This window comes from Plectropomus leopardus, chromosome 11 (assembly GCF_026936395.1).
Source record: "Plectropomus leopardus strain MGB_pleo_1.0 chromosome 11, ASM2693639v1, whole genome shotgun sequence".
NCBI classification, from domain to species: Eukaryota; Metazoa; Chordata; class Actinopteri; order Perciformes; family Serranidae; genus Plectropomus; species Plectropomus leopardus.
In genome coordinates this window covers 22,396,126-22,413,125 of record NC_142186.1, presented here as the reverse complement: position 1 = coordinate 22,413,125, position 17,000 = coordinate 22,396,126, and the positions used below count along the sequence as shown (strand labels likewise).

Below are 17,000 nucleotides of genomic sequence, written 5' to 3'. Positions count from 1 at the left end.
TTAAATATTTTCAAATAGTGTTATCAAAAAAAAATTTGAGGATACATATCAATTCCGAGTATATTAAACAGTTTCAATAGCAAGTTTTCACAGTATTGACACACCAGCACCAGCTGCGCGTTCTTGCTCTGTTACTTATAATGTTTACTACAGTTCTGCTGTTCTCTGCTACTAGCCAAGAAAATAATCCCTGATCTTTTCTTTTTTTAAATTTATGCCGTGTATCTTAATTTTTCCCCCTGGTATGAAGTTATTTTTCAGTGAAGTTAGAAATTCAAGTACTGTGACAACACCACTACTGTTAACATCAATTAGAAAAATATAATTAAAATTGTATGTATAAAATATGAAACAAAAGACTTGGTGATAGATAACCCAACTGTATTTTGTATTTGTTTAAGTTTTTTATTTTGGGACAACACAGATACATAAACACAAATAAATTGAGTACTTGCTTTCCAAATCTTTAAAAATTACAAAATGCTTTAGAGGTGAAAAATACAGAATAACAGTATTAACTGCCAACAACTGCTTCTTCAACAGCAACACCCTTGGGACTTGCAAAAAAAAGCAGAAGCAACCTCAGGAATACAGGATGTGTAAACTGAAAGGTCTCACCTCACATAAACCATGTGTTCTTGAACCAACATGAACCTCAATATCAGATTAGAGATGATTCGTGAGAAGTAGAAGCTTTGAGTTATAAAACCTTATACTGATGAAACTTATCAGGTTAAACTCGGATAACTGGTGTGAAGAAGGTGAAGGTGTCTAATCGTCACTGTCTGTTGATTTGAAGTGATCTTCATCGATGGTGGAAAAGATGTGACCCTCATTGCTGAGAAACTCCACTGCTTGCCTGTTAGAGCACAAGGAGAAATACGAACTTAAAGCACTGCAAATATCGCTCTTGAATTTATCAAACAGTCTGAGACTTTAGATTTGCACTAACTTAACAGAGACGGTACTTCTTTGACTGATTTGCAATTGGAGCTGCAAAACTTAGTTGACTGAGAGAAAATCACCTGGCAGGTATATTAAATGTTTCAGTCAACTAAAACTGTCAAACATTTGAGAATTTGGGTTCTTTGATATGTTAATTTGTTATTTTCTCCGTCTTGCACTGTAGTAAATTCAATACTTGAAACTTTTGGACAACAAGATGCTTTTAAGTACTGAAGATTCTGTTTGTGTTTCAAAGGGGAACTTGAGTACTTAAAAAGCTGTAATTAGTCAAGTGATACCCACTTGATTTGACTAACTGCTAAAGCCTGAAATTAGCTGCATATAAATTTTGAATACATCTTTTACATAGAACAAGGACTGTGAAGCTTCATAAGAGATTGATAAAAAAAATCACACCAATGTAAAATAGTATAAAATTTGGCTCACTTGTCATTTGAAAACCAGTTCACCTAAAGTCTTGTGGAAAAAAAACAAAAAACAAAAAACAGCTATATGGTCCCTACAGTTGACAATATATGGGATATTCCTGTAAAGTGTTTGTAGCATCCCTTCAATGCAACGGATTGGCTTTAACGAACAAAGTCATCGAGTGGTGTCAGTGTACCAATGTTCAATCATTAATTCAGAGTCAATGAGCCCGAGTGCTCAACTTTTCAGCTTTACAGTCACTGACTTTAATTTAAAAATTCACTTGAACAGCGCAAAAGAAATTTTATGTGATGGGTTATTCCACTACAACTTAAAGCAGAACTTCTCTTACTTGATGACAGCCAGACTCATGGTACCGAGTCTCTGCTTCAGGTCCTGGATGCTGATGCCCTGCGCATCTGGGCAGCCTCTTATCAAACTCAGCACCTTGTGAGAACAAACAGTAACACATTAAAACATGAAGACAGCATCAAACTGCAAATACAGAGGCATCCTTCAGCGCTTTTTTTAATGTAACACTTAGATACAGCATGGAGAGACAGCAGTTCTGGGTAAACAAAAATGCTCAAGTGATAGTATTGTTACTTTATAATTATACTGACTCAAGTCAAAGTAAGAGTACTCGTAAAAATAATCAAGTGTATAAAAACAACTCAAGTAGTGAGTAACTTCATAGATGCAATTTACTACATCAATGTGCCATGTTCAAACAGGTCATCTACAGGAACCAGTAAAATGGCAAAATATGTTTTAAGCATCATTTAATCTCTTAATACAAGAAAAATCCTATGTGTTACCTACAGAATCCCAAAAGGAGAGGCTTACATGCAGAGTGCAGTGTGTGTGTGTGTGTGTGTGTGTGTGTGTGTGTGTGTGTGTGTGTGTGTGTGTGTGTGTGTGTGTGTGTGTGTGTGTGTGTGTGTGTGTGTGTGTGTGTGTGTGTGTGTGTGTGTGTGTATAGTCAATGCATTTAGAGTCCAAAACATAGACCACCACTGTTGGACAATCTGATTCGTGTGTGAGCTCAGCTATGAACATTATTTATTCCATATATTTGTTTTTCCTCTTTGTTTTGTTATGTGTGTATAGTTGTGTATTGGTACATGTTTGTATATATGTATAATATATAAAAAATGTTAAAAAGGAGAGGAGCAGAAAAGTGTGCAGCTCAATTTCAGTGAGTATAAGTAAGTTTACTGTTGCGCAAATGTACTTGAGAAAGAGTAAAATGTATATAGCAGAACAACAACTCTTAGCAGTTCAACTGATTTAAAAAAATACTCAAATACTTGTAATGGAGTAAATGTAACTCATTACTACCCACCACTGAGGGACAGCAAGTATGAGACACTTGACATTGTGTGGTGCAATGTCTTCCTCTGTGCATTATATGAAAATGAAAATTTTGGCTTAACAATTCACAGACAATTTATGCTCCTGCCGACACTGATTAGCTTTCTTTGATCATGACCGCAGCATATTTACTGCTCACAGATCACTACTGAAAGTTTTTTTTTGTGGGGTTGAAAAGCTTTCAAATATAACAAAATGTCAAGACCGTTTATTAAGACCAGCCGTCAAACCCATTAATGGCAACTTTTTTTCTGTTACAATCAGGGTCAGTATCCATAACACACAGATTTAGGCTCACCTGATTCTGGTTTGCGCTTAACCCATTGTTAGCCATATCGCTTGCACCTCCATAGCTCCCTCCCATGCTTTCCATGCCTGGTCGTGTCATGGGTTTGACATTACTGCTCATTCCTACTCCAACACCTGACTGAAACAGAAACAAAAACGAAACTAACTGTGGTGACAAATTTCCTGGTAAGAACAGAAAAAACAAAAATAGATGCAAGACAGATACTTAGAAATGTGACGAGCAAAACTGACTCCTAAATGAACCATTACAGGAAAAAGGCTAAGCAAATGTACAAATGTATTAACAACAGTGTCCGTGCGTGCAGTATACTCTTCTTAGATGATAGTTGTCCAGCAAACATAATTTTAGTGCATTTTAGCTTCACGTTGATGTGCTCTGTCAGCTTATCAGTGTCTTAAAAGTTCAGAGATGTTTATTATTATTATTATTATTTTCTCACTGCTAACTTAACAAGGCATTCTTTACTTTTGGCTAACAGAACAGAACAGAAACTGGTAACCTTACTTCCTCGCTTGGTGATTGAAACCACCAAAAGACTGCTGTACGCTTAAAGTTTCTCACCATGGTTTGAGATTTGCTGAGCATCATGTGCGCTTGAACAACCTCCAGCATATGTGAGGTGATTTCATTCATGTCCTCCAGGGATCTGACACTAAATGCCACAACAGATCTGTGGTTCTGAGGCAGGAAGACAAAAAGATTCACACCCTCAGTCATTTTTAAATCAGAATCAGAATCAGAATCAGAAAAAGATTTACTGCCAGGTATAGTTAACACAATACGAGGAATTTGTTCTGGTGGGTTGGTGCAACATAAATATAGAAAAAGAAAACAGATAAAATAGAAGATACAAATATAAAATATAAAAAGTACGAGTCTTACAGTGCAAAACAAAACAAGTAACACAAGTAACAGTGTAACAGTGCAAGAAACAGACCCATGGAATTAAAACAGCTGAAAAACAGCTCAATTCAGAGAACTACTGTGACATAAACAAAAATAACAAGAACAAAATAGTGCATCTGCTCATGAAACAAGCTTATGTCTACCAGCAATTACAGTGTCACACAGTCCTGTGGCCCCAGGGACCTTAAGTTCCTCTTTGGTTCTGGGTACTGTAGAGAGCATGTTTGGATGGTAAACTGACCTGAAAGGAGCGAAGGTTGCCAGAAACTTTGACATATGTGCCCGGAGGAAGTACAGTGCTGTCCACACTGGGGTCCTACACAAACCAAAACAACAGTGTTGCCAAGAGGCTTAATTAAAGCACTTAAAATATATTCATATAGGTATATATTCATATTGGTGTTTGTGAGTGTCATTACTTTTGTTTCTGTGATGCCTGCCTGCCAGTAAGCCAAAACTTCCCCGGTTCATAACAAAATTGGGAAGTAAAACTCATAGCTCACCAGAAATGATCGACAGCAGTAGTCAATCTTGCATTTTTAACTTGACATTGTGCTGGCTCTTTGTAATGTGTGATAGTTGTATTTGCTGTTGTAACAATGTTTTATGCTGACCTCTCAGCCAGGTTGCTCTTGGGAAAGAGACTGTTTTTCTCTTTTGCCTGGTTAAATAAAGGATATATATATATATATATATATATATATATATATATATATATATATATATATATATATATATATATATATATATATATAATCTTGTTCAATCAAATGGTCCAAGAGCCTGTTAGACAGTGTGAGACAGGAAATCACTAACAATGTGACATCTTTGGTAATAGATTTTATTCATCATGCATTTATGTTTTACAAATGAAACTCTCACAAGTGATTGAGACAAATACAACAGCAGAATATTTTCAAATAGTTTGTGCAAATGTAATGGTACTGTTACTGACCTCTGTGTCTACCCACTGCTTCACATCCATGGGGGCACCGGTCATGTCGTCCACCTTGTACTGAATGTTGGTCATAGATTTGTCTGTGCTCCTGATGATACCCACAATGGTTACCTGTGACAAAGTACAGAAAGGGTTATCTAACTGTGAAATCCAGTCAGTTAAATGGCTGCATTTCCATGATAGGGGTGTATCAATATGTTATAGTACATCATATACAGTTCGTACATAATAGGAAAAAACATTCATATTTTTTGGATTTTGTTTGGCAAATTTCCCCGTGTTCCTCACAATATCTAAAAGTTTATTCTCCCGGCAGCTTTGTGGTCCTTGCCACTGTTAACGCTCACTGTTGAGACACAAATGGAGTATTAATCTGAGATAGAGAAAATTCAGTGGGAGGTTGTGATTTGCACAGAAGCTTAATTCTGGATAATTATTCTGCATAAAATTTCTCTCACCAATAGTACCTTACAGACGTCCATGTTGTGCTTAAACAAGCAGTGGATTAGTGAACCACAGAACTAATTCAACAACTAGGGAGCCTACCGACTAGATTTTAACCACTGATCTATCCGACAGCTGCTTTCTTTTAGTTGTTCTCTATAATTTGTCAGAAGCAGAAAAAAGGGCCATTATGTTTTCCAAGATTATGTATTAATATTATTTGTTTTATCCCACCAACCAAAAACTCAGTGATGTTCAGTTTACTACCATATGAAAAAAAACACAAAATTTTCACATTTGTATTTTTTGGGCATTTTAGCTCAAGGGCCTACGAAAGGGAAAATTGAATCAAAATAGTTGCAGGTTGTTTTTCTGTCACTTGACTCATTGACTAATCAAATAATAATTTCAGCTCTAGCAGCAACAATTTCAGACTAATCATTAAAATCACTTCTAAAACAAAACTAACAAAAGTGTTCACATTGGGATTTGCTGCTTCTTTTTTATGTCACCGTAATTGAATCTCTTAGATCATTGTTTGGACAAAAGGGGCAATTTAAGGACATCAACTAGGACTCAGGGAAAGTATGTTTAGCATCTTTGCAACTCTGATATTTTTTCAGTTATGCTCCCACGTAGAAGCCAAAATATTTGACAACAGAAAATAAATGATATACATACATACATATACATGCAATCCCTGTTTTGCTTCTGCTTACCTGGGCAACTTCCACTTCTCCAACTTTGAAGGCCTCATCAGCTTGTGAGGCAGACATCAGCTGAGACACTGTACAAGGGATTATCTGATTGGCACGAGCTCTCTGCAACACACACACACACACACACACACACACACACACATAGTGTCAGTGTTTCCAACAATAGGCTATACAGCAGTTTATGAACTAATTTGTGAATTGGAGAGATGGGCTAAGATATTGATGGGTTAATGAACCTAATGTGCAACTTAGAGGATGTTTTTTAAGATAATGTTCAGCATTTTTTTTATTTATTTTTTTTATTTTGTGCTCTACATCTGTTCCCAGTAGGGTTGTCAATTGTGAGCATGTTTCTTAATGGATTAATCGGTATATTTAATGATTGATTACTCGTTATTTGAAAAGAAATACACAAAAAAGTTGCTTATTTAGCACAATACCAATGCATTTTTTTCCTCAGTCAAAGCTAAAAGCAACATTTTGGATATTCTTTGACAGCATTTCATAGCCTGTTGATTAATAACTTCAATTGTGCATGTTCGATAAACGTCTGATTGACTCGATTGTTGATTAAATGTTATCATCCCTAGTTCCTAGTTGATTATAAAGAAGCTGTAGTGACTTGAATACAGACCCCTTTCTTCTCTCCTCCCTGGGACAGAGCAGGTGATGCAAAACCTCCTGGAGACTGAGTATAACCTCCACCCACAGTCGACTCACCGTATCCTCCTGAAAAAGCAAAAAAGGCAGTGACAGCTGATATAAAGATCCGTTTATTCTCCCCGTGAAAACTCTAGATTATTGTGTAGATTATTGTGTTGTGACGTTAACGTCACAGACACAATAACAAAGACGCAAGTTCGTAGTAAAGCTAACATTAGCTGCAGCCAGACAACGTCAACAAGCCGATCTGAACCCTTTAAAAACACAACGGTGCGAACATTAAACTCACCCTGGTTCCACATGTCAGCTCCTTGTATTTAATGTAATAAAATAAAATCTGAAAAGTTATTAACACTGTGTAGTAGGGAAAACAGCCACACGCAGTTCAGCAGACTTCCTAGTGTAGTCCCGCGCGCCAAACTCGATATACAGCGCATGCGCATAGCAGAAGTCCCGCGAAACCTTCTATCCAACAGCTGCTACTGAGGGTATTTAGACCTAATTTTAGCTTGTCAGGGAGTCGTTCATCTCTGAATGCGTACAGTACCACTTTTGTGGAAACCCCATTTCTTAATAATTTCCTTGAATATACCGTTAGCGTTAATTTACACGAGACTATGGTCATATAGCTTGCTGGGGGCAGTTCACAGCCTCGGATAATAGAGCACCTGAAAGACAGCGCTCGGGGTCATAATACAAGAGTAACGCGAGATCTGTGTTGCCTTCAAGTCCTGTTGGAAATATTGAGCGTTATATTGCTGTATCCGTGGCAGCTGCTGCGTGAACGTAGCTCACTAAAATTTATACAGAGTCTCATTTACCACTTAATGTGCAATTCTCAGGTAGTAAATACTAAGGGGCATAATGTCAATTTATGAAATAACAACAGGCACAATGTTCTCAAGCGTTAGACATTTTTGAAGTTCTTAATGTCTACCTAACGGGCTTATGTATATTAAAAAAAAAATACTAGTTGATCAACACATAATTTGATTTTAAGGAGAATCATTTGAATCAACAGTTTCAAAGAAATCTGCAGTTCATGTTGCCTAGTACGAGCATCACCCGAAGGCATCACACGCAACTTGTTCTATTCTGTCACTTTACGTTGAATGATATAGACTATACACAGGCTACATTTACAATGTAACAAAAATGGAAACGCATCCACATCGATAAAAGAAAACAGAGACACATGTTCTCATTTGTTTTGCTGTGAACACATAAATGTCATCTGTAAACTTAAAATTTAGGCTACATGCCAAAAAGGACAACTGCAACAGCATCCCTCGTGATTTTATCTTTAGCCCAAATAAAAATAGTTTGTATGGAGGGATTCAGCACTGAAGTACCCGTATTAGTGTAGGCCGATCTGATTTCTTTTCATGGCACTCTCAAATCTGTAGCCTATGAATATTATTTGTTGTTGCAATGTTTAAATCTCTGAATTTAACCCATGGAGTAATTCCACATAATACAGAAGATCTGCCTCATAGCCAGCTACCAACGCAGGCGTGTTCTGGGCCTGCTGACAAATATCTGTCTATATTGCGCCTATACTTCTTTTAATCCATAAAAAACCCTACTGACGTCTGAACTTTGTAGTACACCAACCTGTTGCAGGCAGGTTGTTTATCTGCGTTGTAAAAGTATAACAATCCAGGGAACTGAAAGAGCTATAAAATAACATGCAGAGAAATCGGTAATGGACCCCCCTCGGACCAGAGACGCGTCGTGAACAGCTGTATCATGTCTCTTATCTCGTTTGCCCTTTATAGACTTACCTTTGAAACCCGCACTTGACTTTTTTGGGACTTTTGCTTTCCCGAGAGAGTTCAACATGTCCGCAGTGAGGTTTGTCCTATCTTGTCTGCTTTTCAAAGAGGTTGTCACGCTATCTGGTAAGTAGCCTGATTTTATTTTTTTTATAGCAAAAACATTAAAAAAAAATATTTCTCTAAACAAACTAAAATCCTAGTGGAGGAGCAACTTTATGTGCGCAATTACGCGTGGTTGTTATCCAGGAAACTTCTGGCACATCACGGATCTGCACTGGGACCCGTCATACAAGCTGAGCGATAATCCTGAATCGGTGTGCGCATCAAGCGGCAAACGACCTGCAGCCAAGGCGGGGAAATATGGAGACTATGTTTGTGACTCGCCATGGTTTCTAATAAACTCCTCTGTTTATGCCATGAGGGATATTCTACCAGACCCGGACTTCATAGTGTGGACAGGGTATGTATCAGCTTTATGTTACATATTTCATGGCGTGTTGCAAGCTAGAGTCCCAAGTCCATCTGTAGAGAGGAATGCTTGTGTGTCTTATATTTTTCTTTTAAGAGATATCATGCTCTAGGTGCACAGAAGTATTGATCCACGGAAAGAATTTATAGGCCTTCATTGGAAATTTATATTCCAACACGAATAAACCCTCTAAACTGTGGTGTCCAAAAAGAAGTACTTTCCACTACAAGCATTCAGTGCTAATATATCTGCTATGTATTGTTTCCCCTTTAGTGATGACACACCACATGTACCTAATGAGGATCTGGGGGAAGAAGCGGTGCTCCACATAATCAGCAACCTTACCCACATTATAACTGAGGTGTTTCCAAGTAAGTGTGAGGTCATTTGCATTTAAAGGAGAAAACATCAGAGATTAACTCATATTATTGGTTAAACCTTCCTTAGACACTAAGGTGTACTCTGCCCTGGGCAACCATGATTACCACCCAAAGAGCCAACTTCCTGCAACCTCAAACTACATCTATAACCGGACAGCCGAAATGTGGCAGGACTGGTTGGAGCCAGAGTCACAAGGAACATTTAAAAAAGGTGATACTCTTAACACATGGCTTTTCAAAGAATCAATAGATCAAATTGTGACATATGGCATTAAACATTATAACGCAGCTAGCACTGGATGTCAATCTGATGGCAGAAAGATGTTGGACTCTTGGGTTGAATGAACCTCGTCTTGACAATATTTTAAATGTTTGACAACGTTAGAATTTCAAGTTGTGTTAACATTACCATGATGTTTTGTAAACCAAGGGATTTGTTTTCCATACTTTACGACTACATTTTTTTATTCTGCAGGATGATGTTGGCATGAGACCAGGGTTCCTACAGCTTACAGAAAGTGAGATTCAAGCTTTAAAAGACTTTTTTAAAGCCACAAGATCAGTTACTTAAGAAAAGAAAGTATGGTGCCCGAATATTTATTGTAATTAAAGATGACTTTTTGGTGACGTTAATAGGTTAATTATTTGTGAGATTTTTCAATGCAACATGAGAAAAACAGTTTGGAAAAATCATACTTGCCATGTCTTATCATTTTTAAGACTTTTGAAAGATCTGTTGAAGATATCTTAATACCAATTAAGGCCATATTTTTAGATTAATGGATTCAAGACCTTTTGAGGATCCGCAAGAACCCTGTGAGACATTTTGAGGACGTTGGATTTGAGTTGCTTACCAAAACAACTTAAAACCAACAAAATATCAACTTCATCTTTTGTCAGTATTCTACATTCAACTTAACATTATGATCAGATGTACGATACAATACGATACGATACGATACGATACGATACGATACGATATACTTTATTGTCCCATGGGGAAATTTGGACTCGTATGCTGCGCACAACATGCCTCCACAGTGTGATAAAACAAACATAATGAATTGCACATAGTTAACATTGTACGTCACAGGATATTGCACATACAAATACATAACATATATTGCACATTGCACATATTGCACATACCCTGTGGTAAAAACCCATGGAAATATTGCACAATCCCTGCAGCCTCAAATAACACTATTTAAACGTTTAATGGAGGTCGGAACGAATGAATTTTTAAATCGGTTAAGTTTACAGATGTGTTCCTGACATTGAATTTTGGTCCCCCGATGTCACATCCTAAATTCAACTAAATATCTAATGACATTGGTGGCCTGCTGGGAAAGCATATGTCCAGCTGTGTCATGCATTTCCTGTGTTATTTTTCTTCTTATAGGTGGATATTATACAGAAAAGCTGCTAGGTCAAACAGGTTTCAGGATGCTGGTCCTCAACACTAACCTCTACTATGACCAGAACAAGGTGACCCAGGACATGGACGACCCAGCCGGCCAGTTCAGCTGGGCGGATCAGATTCTCACAGAGGCAGCCAACAACAAAGAAAAGGCAAAGCATCTTGTCTATCTATGATCCACAACAGGGGTTGAATTGGATTGAATGTAATGTTTGAAAAACAGCTTAGAGGGCAATGAATTGTTCAGTTAGTAATTAAAACCTAATGTCTCTTTTTAATGCTGTTTAACAGGAAGTATACTTTCAATTTACTTCCTCTGTATGAGCAATTATTAAATCTGAGGCCAGGTTAACTCACGTCTTGGAAATAGCCTAATAAGGTGAATTATTTCTACTGTTAATGAAAATAGATTATTTTTGCTAACTTCACATTGGCTTATCTACCAGGTGTACATCATTGGCCACGTTCCCCCCGGTTTCTTTGAGAAGAAGAGAAACAAGCCTTGGTTCACGCCTAAATTCAACAAGCTGTACTTGGATTTAATCCAGAAGCATCATTCAGTCATACTTGGACAATTCTTCGGCCATCATCATACTGATAGCTTTCGAATGTTCTACAGCTCAGAGGGTAAGGTCTGACTGATATGACACTGATTTGCTGTTTGTCTTTGTTTTGCACAAGTGGCTGTTGGTTGGCAATTCAATGAGTGACTCTCATATTAGGTGTCCAGAAGTTGCTTTTCACCTTTTGCTACATAGTATTGTATCAATTTATTTGTCAAATGAAATCATAAAATATGATTTCAGCAAAATGTAGCTTTTACTTCCATCAATTTGCATATTCAAAATAGTATAGTTTTAATAAACCAATGGCAATGGTTAGGATTAGTCAGGGTCTTCATATAGGATCCTTGTGTCCTGAGGGTCGAAGCTCTTCCTTAGCCTGGAACAGCCTGTACTTTCCTACCATTCTCAACAGGGTGAAAAGGCAGTTATCTCAGTGGTTGGGATCTCCCAACCTTATTTCTGCAGCATCTGGTGTAAACATCATTTATTCAGGGTAGAGCAGTGCCTATAGCATGTTTAATATTGTGGTAATCAGAGGTGATGGCCCTTCTGCTTCTACAGGCTCTCCTGTCAGTACGATGTTCCTCAGCCCAGGTGTCACGCCGTGGGAAACAACACTTCCTGGAGTTGTGGATGGAGCTAACAACCCTGGGATTCGCATCTTTGAATATGACACTCAAACACTCCTGGTCAAAGTAAGTCAGAAAACAGTCTGTATCATTTCTATTCACATATGTTAAGGAGCATTTCTACGCTGCAATATACAGCTTTCACAAAGTATCTAACAATTTTATTGTCCTGTTTCTTAAACTGTCTTGAACACACCAAGGATGTGGTGACCTATTATCTGAACCTGACTTACGCTAATTCAGCCCGCGGACGCTGGGAGAAGGAGTATCGCCTCACAGAGAGTTTCAGAGTGCCAGACGCCTCCCCAGCTTCCATGCATCAGGTTCTGGAGCGCATTGCTAATGACCGCTGCTACCTGCAGAAATACTATGAGTTCAACTCTGTCAGCTATGATCTGACAGAGTGTAACAAGGACTGCCGTATTGACCACGTATGTGCAGCCAGAGAGGTAGACTTTGAAAGGTATGAGCACTGTCTGGAAAAAGAAGGGGCAGCTGCAGTTTATGGCCGGTTGCTGCCAGTTCTCTCTGTGGCTTTAAGTCTAGTATTTGCTAATCAGTAATTATCATCCATCACAGATCATTGTGGCTACGTAAATATTTAACAATTGACATTGCAGGATGTGTTTTTATATTTTATATTGTAGACATCTCTAATTTAGATGAGTCATGCATATACTAACGCAGGTAAAAAAACAACCTTTGGCTTCAGCAATCTTTTGTGTGGCCTTTCAACCATGGTTTATTGAAGCTGGTTGAATACTTTGTTTCCAGTAAACAGAAAAACAATGAGGTGGTAGTAATTTGGCTCAAGAGGCTTAAGTACATATCAGTCTCCTGTGATGTTCTAAATCAAATTCAGACTTTTGTCAAATGTTTCTATTTTCTGTCAAACTCTATCTATTTAATGAAACCAATAATAGCTAAAATTGTTGTTCATTGGTCGAATGTTACTTTAGCAACAAGAATCAGTGTAATGGATGTATTAATATGATTGCAAAAGTGATTACTGTCAATTACATTGACTCATGCCCCTATAACGTGCAACCGGTGCAACCTGTTACTAAACATATCAGATAAAGCTGCAATATCTGGATGTAATGACTTCCCAATTACAGTCAGTAAACTTAGCAGAACTCATAAAATGACAGATGTTGGACTTTGAGCTGGCTGTGAAGGCACATTTATTGAGTATGTGCTTCAGCAGTGTATTTGATTAACAATAATGTGGCACTCCTGGGGTCACACGTCAATTCATATACTTTGGTCAGTAGTTGATGAATCCATTCACATGATCAGGACTTGTTTAGCTGAAGTGAAAGGCTGCATAGCTGCATCCAGAGCTCTGCTGTAGGCTTGGAGGCCCACCTCGCTGCAGGCTGGAGCCGTCAGCTTTCCCTGCCGGATGAGGTGGCAGAGTTCATCCAGCATGGCTCTAAATGCCCTTCCATCTAAGGAGAAAGTCAGTTTAATATCTCATTTCATTCAATTTAAGACATTTATTTGTTGAAAGAAGAAGGTACATGTCAACTTACCGCTTGAGTGATCTCTCTTCCACTGTGTGACCCAGAATCCCCGAACCTGAACATCTTTGAAAATAAGAGCACTCTGGAGAGAAAAAGTTTAGTGGGTGTATTGAGGAAAACATCTTCCTGTGAAGTGAAATATTAAATCTGGGAGGCCGTAGGAGGTTTCATCTTACCACAGGGACAGTAACTGGCTGTTTGGCCATCCCTCCATACGTCACCATAGATCCTCCATACCTGGAATGCAAAGGAAATTTCAACATTTTATGATCATATTTTGTCTTCAGTTTACAACGTTAGATCATGTCAACAAAGATGACTCCTCACTGTAGATGACGGAGCAGTTCTGTTGCACTCTTGCCTCCGACTCCATTTAGTGCAAGTTTAGGCTTTGGACAGGTCTTTTTAAAAGAAAAAAACAATTATATTAGGGCTGTGTTTATTCACCAAATGCCAAAGCCACATTATCATATTTTTTAAGCTGTCTTCAGGCCCACAGACCTTGAACAGCTCCTTCATCTCAGGTCGCCTCAGTGACTCTTCTTTGATCACATGAGTTGCTCCCATGGCCTTCAGCCTATCACTGAGCTGTGTGAACTCTGGCCTTTGAAAAGGAAGAAACAATGAAGAAATTCATTACAGTCATAAATTCTTTAAAAAAAAGTCTCTCTCTTCACTGATTACCTGAGCCATTGATTAAGACTGAAAAGTTTAGCCTCTTAAAAAGAATTATGTACTTGACTTCACCTGTCTCTAATGATGTTGATACTGTTTATTCCCCTCGCAGAAGCAATCTGTATTACAGCCTGCCCAACTCCACTGTTGGCTGCGTTCTGGATCACAGAATCACCTGCAAAAACAGCAGGTTGAGGGAAACTGTAACATAATGGTTAAAATTACTGCACAAAATGTCATGTTTTTAGAGATCCTCAAATCATAAATTGGTCGTGTTGTTTCCATCATGTGTTTGTTTTGTTGCCTCTAGTTCTCAGATGTTGGCTTGATGTATTACTGCCTTTAAAAGTGCAGGATTCCTTTGTATACCAGCCCATAAACCTGACCAAGGCAGTGGCTTTAAATTCACTTACCAAAGTAAGGACTACTTCTTAAAGTCGCCTGTGCTTTGGAGGTCTTTTGAAACATGCATGCTGACCAAAAATGCAATTTGGCCAACATTTTCTTTAGAAAGTGGAACATTAGTAGAATATAAAGAATCATTCCATGTATTGGTTGTAAATTTGTAAATGATTACCTGGCTTGAGATCTTCAAAGTCAGAGAGCATCCTGAAGGCAGTGCAGGGATTCACCCCCAGTGTGGCAGCAGACAGTAAGGGAATGTCATTTGGCAGTGAGATGACATCGTCTTCTGCTAGCACTGCGTCTGTCCTCCACGTCCCTGCTCACACGAATGAACAAAAACTTGTGCTTTAAGAGACGTAACTGTGGTCCTGTTGACTCATTTATGTAATTCAAGCTGTTATTAACCTAGACCGGCGTCTTTTGGAATGACCCAGTCTCCTGTTTTGAGGGTCTTCACCTGGCTGCCCACCTCTACAATCTGGGCCACTCCCTCGTTGCCCCCAACAGCTGGGAGGTCAGGCAGGATAGCATAAGTACCTGAGAACACATAGTTAGATAAGTGACTGATCTGAAAACCTTACCAAAATGAATTCTGTGTTGGGTTTATTTACTGTTTTGTTCCTGTTGGTAAAGCATTATCCAAATAAGCCAAAAGTATGGGTGCTGTCTAGTTTATGGGTGGCTACTGAACCAAATACCTTGAATCATGTTGATGTCAGATGGGTTAATTGGAGCTGCCAACATTTTAACCAGGACATCCTTTGCACCTATGGTAGGTAGGTCTACATCCTCCAACCTGACAACCAAAAAAAAAAACCTTCAGACTTCAGACTTCAGACTTTATCTAGTAACAGATAAATGTGCCCAGGTTGTCCCTTGTGTTTATCAAGATGCAAACAGGTATGAAAAGTTTGACCAAAGTAATATTGGACACAAAAAACTGAAAAAAAAAAGTAATACTCAAAGCAGACAATAAAGAATGTGAAACAGACTTCATGCTGTGTCGAATGTATGGATGTAGACAGATAACTTGATACAGTGACCAAGGCCCCCTTCATTCTCATGAAAATGTCTCAGTGGTGCCAGAAGCCAATAAAATCTGACCTCCCAAGTAAAGATTTCCCCTATATTCTGTATTATTGAGCAAGTAGTCTACAAATCTTTATGAGCCAAGCAGCTTATTTGGTTTAGACTTTTGTTTACTTAAATGCTGATGAAATTATTCAATTGTGCAACTCTTCCAGTCTTTTGAAATGTTTTTTTTTTTTTTTTCCAAAAATGCTGACAACGGTGGGTGTTTTTTGCCCTCCGACCTCAAGGGGCTGTAATGAGCCCAGTGCTGCTTGGCGCACCACAATAAAGAGAAGAAGACGTCGCACTCGACACACTGTTTACAAGCGACAGGTGAGACTCGTGATTTTCACGTGTAATTCAGTATTTTTTCAGTGTCACAAGATTAAAAACTTAATGAATGAAGACTAACTGGCTGCCACTGCAAATGTTTGTGTGGTTAACCGCCCCGTCTCCGTTAAAGAGCGTCTTTAGCCTCACATTAACCGAAACTTTGCATTTGCGTGGTCACAAGGGGGCAAATAAACAATATTTTGAATGTTTATTCAGACAAACTCTTACTGAACAACTTGAGAGGGGTCTCCGTGTTTTCTGAACAGAAGAGCCTTGCATGTTGGTGCTGCAAGTCCAGCAGAAAGACTGAAGAGAGACACGTTAGCATGATCCCTGAGCCCTGAGCGCCTTAAAAAACCAGCAGCGACGCTTCTTCTGCAGAGAGCCTGGCCTCTCAAACACACTGTGTGAAATGGCAGCCACATAGCGACTGAAGAGTTCACTTCAAACTGTAAAAAAATAGCCCCACTATGCAATGATATTTGTTATTTTAACTGCGAGTTTTGATAGCAATCCTGTTACTGTGCGGCCATGTTGGATTTGGTGGGGTTGTGTCATTGAGAATATAAACAGAGAAAAGCGCCCCTGGTGGAAAAAAACGGTAATTTGCTTTTATCTAGAAGCATGGTAAAGTACTTCAGGGAGAGAAAAAGAGGAATTTGTTGTTTCTTTGGTATTTTACTTCGAGTAATGTATCGGACAGACCGTGACGTTTTTCTGGCAGGTGGTGTAGGTCATTGGGACAGGTCCAAATATCTGTCACAATGGCCTACTTCCTTAATATTTCTACAATTCTACAATTTCATTTAGCAGACGCTTTTACCCAAAGCGACGTACAACACAAGCAAGAATTTAGACTTAAGGAAAAAACCCTTAGTAAGTGCAAAAAGTGCTTCAGGTGTGATTGGTCACAGGTATTGCCGTCTAGTGGCAGAAGAAGTGCCGCACAGCCCCCTCCCCCATTTTTTTTTTTTTTTTTTTTGGAAACCAAAGTAATAAC

At 38.6% G+C, this 17,000-nt stretch overlaps 3 protein-coding genes across 4 annotated transcripts; 1 reads left to right on the top strand and 2 right to left on the bottom strand.

Annotated features, from left to right (window-relative positions):
• Positions 1–384: 384 nt before the first annotated feature.
• rpa2 (replication protein A2) lies at positions 385–8,668 on the bottom strand. Of its 2 annotated transcripts, none has more exons than XM_088084283.1 (9): positions 8,533–8,668; positions 6,720–6,814; positions 6,086–6,187; positions 4,920–5,033; positions 4,206–4,280; positions 3,620–3,736; positions 3,047–3,175; positions 1,727–1,821; positions 385–859 (listed from the first exon to the last, which is right to left on the bottom strand). In XM_088084283.1, the coding sequence occupies exons 1-9, from the start codon at positions 8,588–8,590 to the stop codon at positions 772–774; spliced, it is 873 nt and encodes a 290-aa protein (XP_087940409.1). In that variant the 5' UTR covers positions 8,591–8,668; the 3' UTR covers positions 385–771. The 2 variants fall into 2 exon arrangements, with proteins under 2 accessions (XP_087940409.1, XP_042345990.1); XM_042490056.2 differs by lacking the exon at positions 8,533–8,668 and adding an exon at positions 7,038–7,197.
• Positions 8,516–12,996, top strand: smpdl3b (sphingomyelin phosphodiesterase acid like 3B). Its single transcript, XM_042489194.2, has 8 exons — positions 8,516–8,649; positions 8,773–8,986; positions 9,269–9,366; positions 9,443–9,586; positions 10,778–10,947; positions 11,242–11,422; positions 11,923–12,056; positions 12,191–12,996. The coding sequence occupies exons 1-8, from the start codon at positions 8,589–8,591 to the stop codon at positions 12,551–12,553; spliced, it is 1,365 nt and encodes a 454-aa protein (XP_042345128.2). The 5' UTR covers positions 8,516–8,588; the 3' UTR covers positions 12,554–12,996.
• mecr (mitochondrial trans-2-enoyl-CoA reductase) lies at positions 12,706–16,555 on the bottom strand. The gene is made up of 10 exons (XM_042489196.2): positions 16,229–16,555; positions 15,295–15,392; positions 15,002–15,133; positions 14,769–14,912; positions 14,264–14,366; positions 14,018–14,120; positions 13,844–13,917; positions 13,693–13,753; positions 13,526–13,598; positions 12,706–13,441 (listed from the first exon to the last, which is right to left on the bottom strand). Exons 1-10 carry the CDS (start codon positions 16,423–16,425, stop codon positions 13,278–13,280), a joined length of 1,149 nt encoding a protein of 382 aa, XP_042345130.2. The 5' UTR covers positions 16,426–16,555; the 3' UTR covers positions 12,706–13,277.
• Positions 16,556–17,000: the final 445 nt, after the last annotated feature.

Coding starts and splice junctions, on each gene's coding strand:
- smpdl3b (XM_042489194.2), top strand. CDS start 8,589: ATGTCCGCAGTGAGGTTTGTCCTATCTTGTCTGCTTTTCAAAGAGGTT. Junction 9,367..9,442: donor TATAACTGAGGTGTTTCCAA/GTAAGTGTGAGG, acceptor AACCTTCCTTAG/ACACTAAGGTGTACTCTGCC. Junction 9,587..10,777: donor ACAAGGAACATTTAAAAAAG/GTGATACTCTTA, acceptor TTCTTCTTATAG/GTGGATATTATACAGAAAAG.
- rpa2 (XM_088084283.1), bottom strand. CDS start 8,590: ATGTTGAACTCTCTCGGGAAAGCAAAAGTCCCAAAAAAGTCAAGTGCG. Junction 4,281..4,919: donor AGCAGTGGGTAGACACAGAG/GTCAGTAACAGT, acceptor TGGTTTGTGTAG/GACCCCAGTGTGGACAGCAC. Junction 1,822..3,046: donor TAAGCGCAAACCAGAATCAG/GTGAGCCTAAAT, acceptor TGTTCTCACAAG/GTGCTGAGTTTGATAAGAGG.
- mecr (XM_042489196.2), bottom strand. CDS start 16,425: ATGTGGCTGCCATTTCACACAGTGTGTTTGAGAGGCCAGGCTCTCTGC. Junction 13,918..14,017: donor AGATGAAGGAGCTGTTCAAG/GTCTGTGGGCCT, acceptor TCTTTTAAAAAG/ACCTGTCCAAAGCCTAAACT. Junction 13,442..13,525: donor GAAGAGAGATCACTCAAGCG/GTAAGTTGACAT, acceptor CTTTCTCCTTAG/ATGGAAGGGCATTTAGAGCC.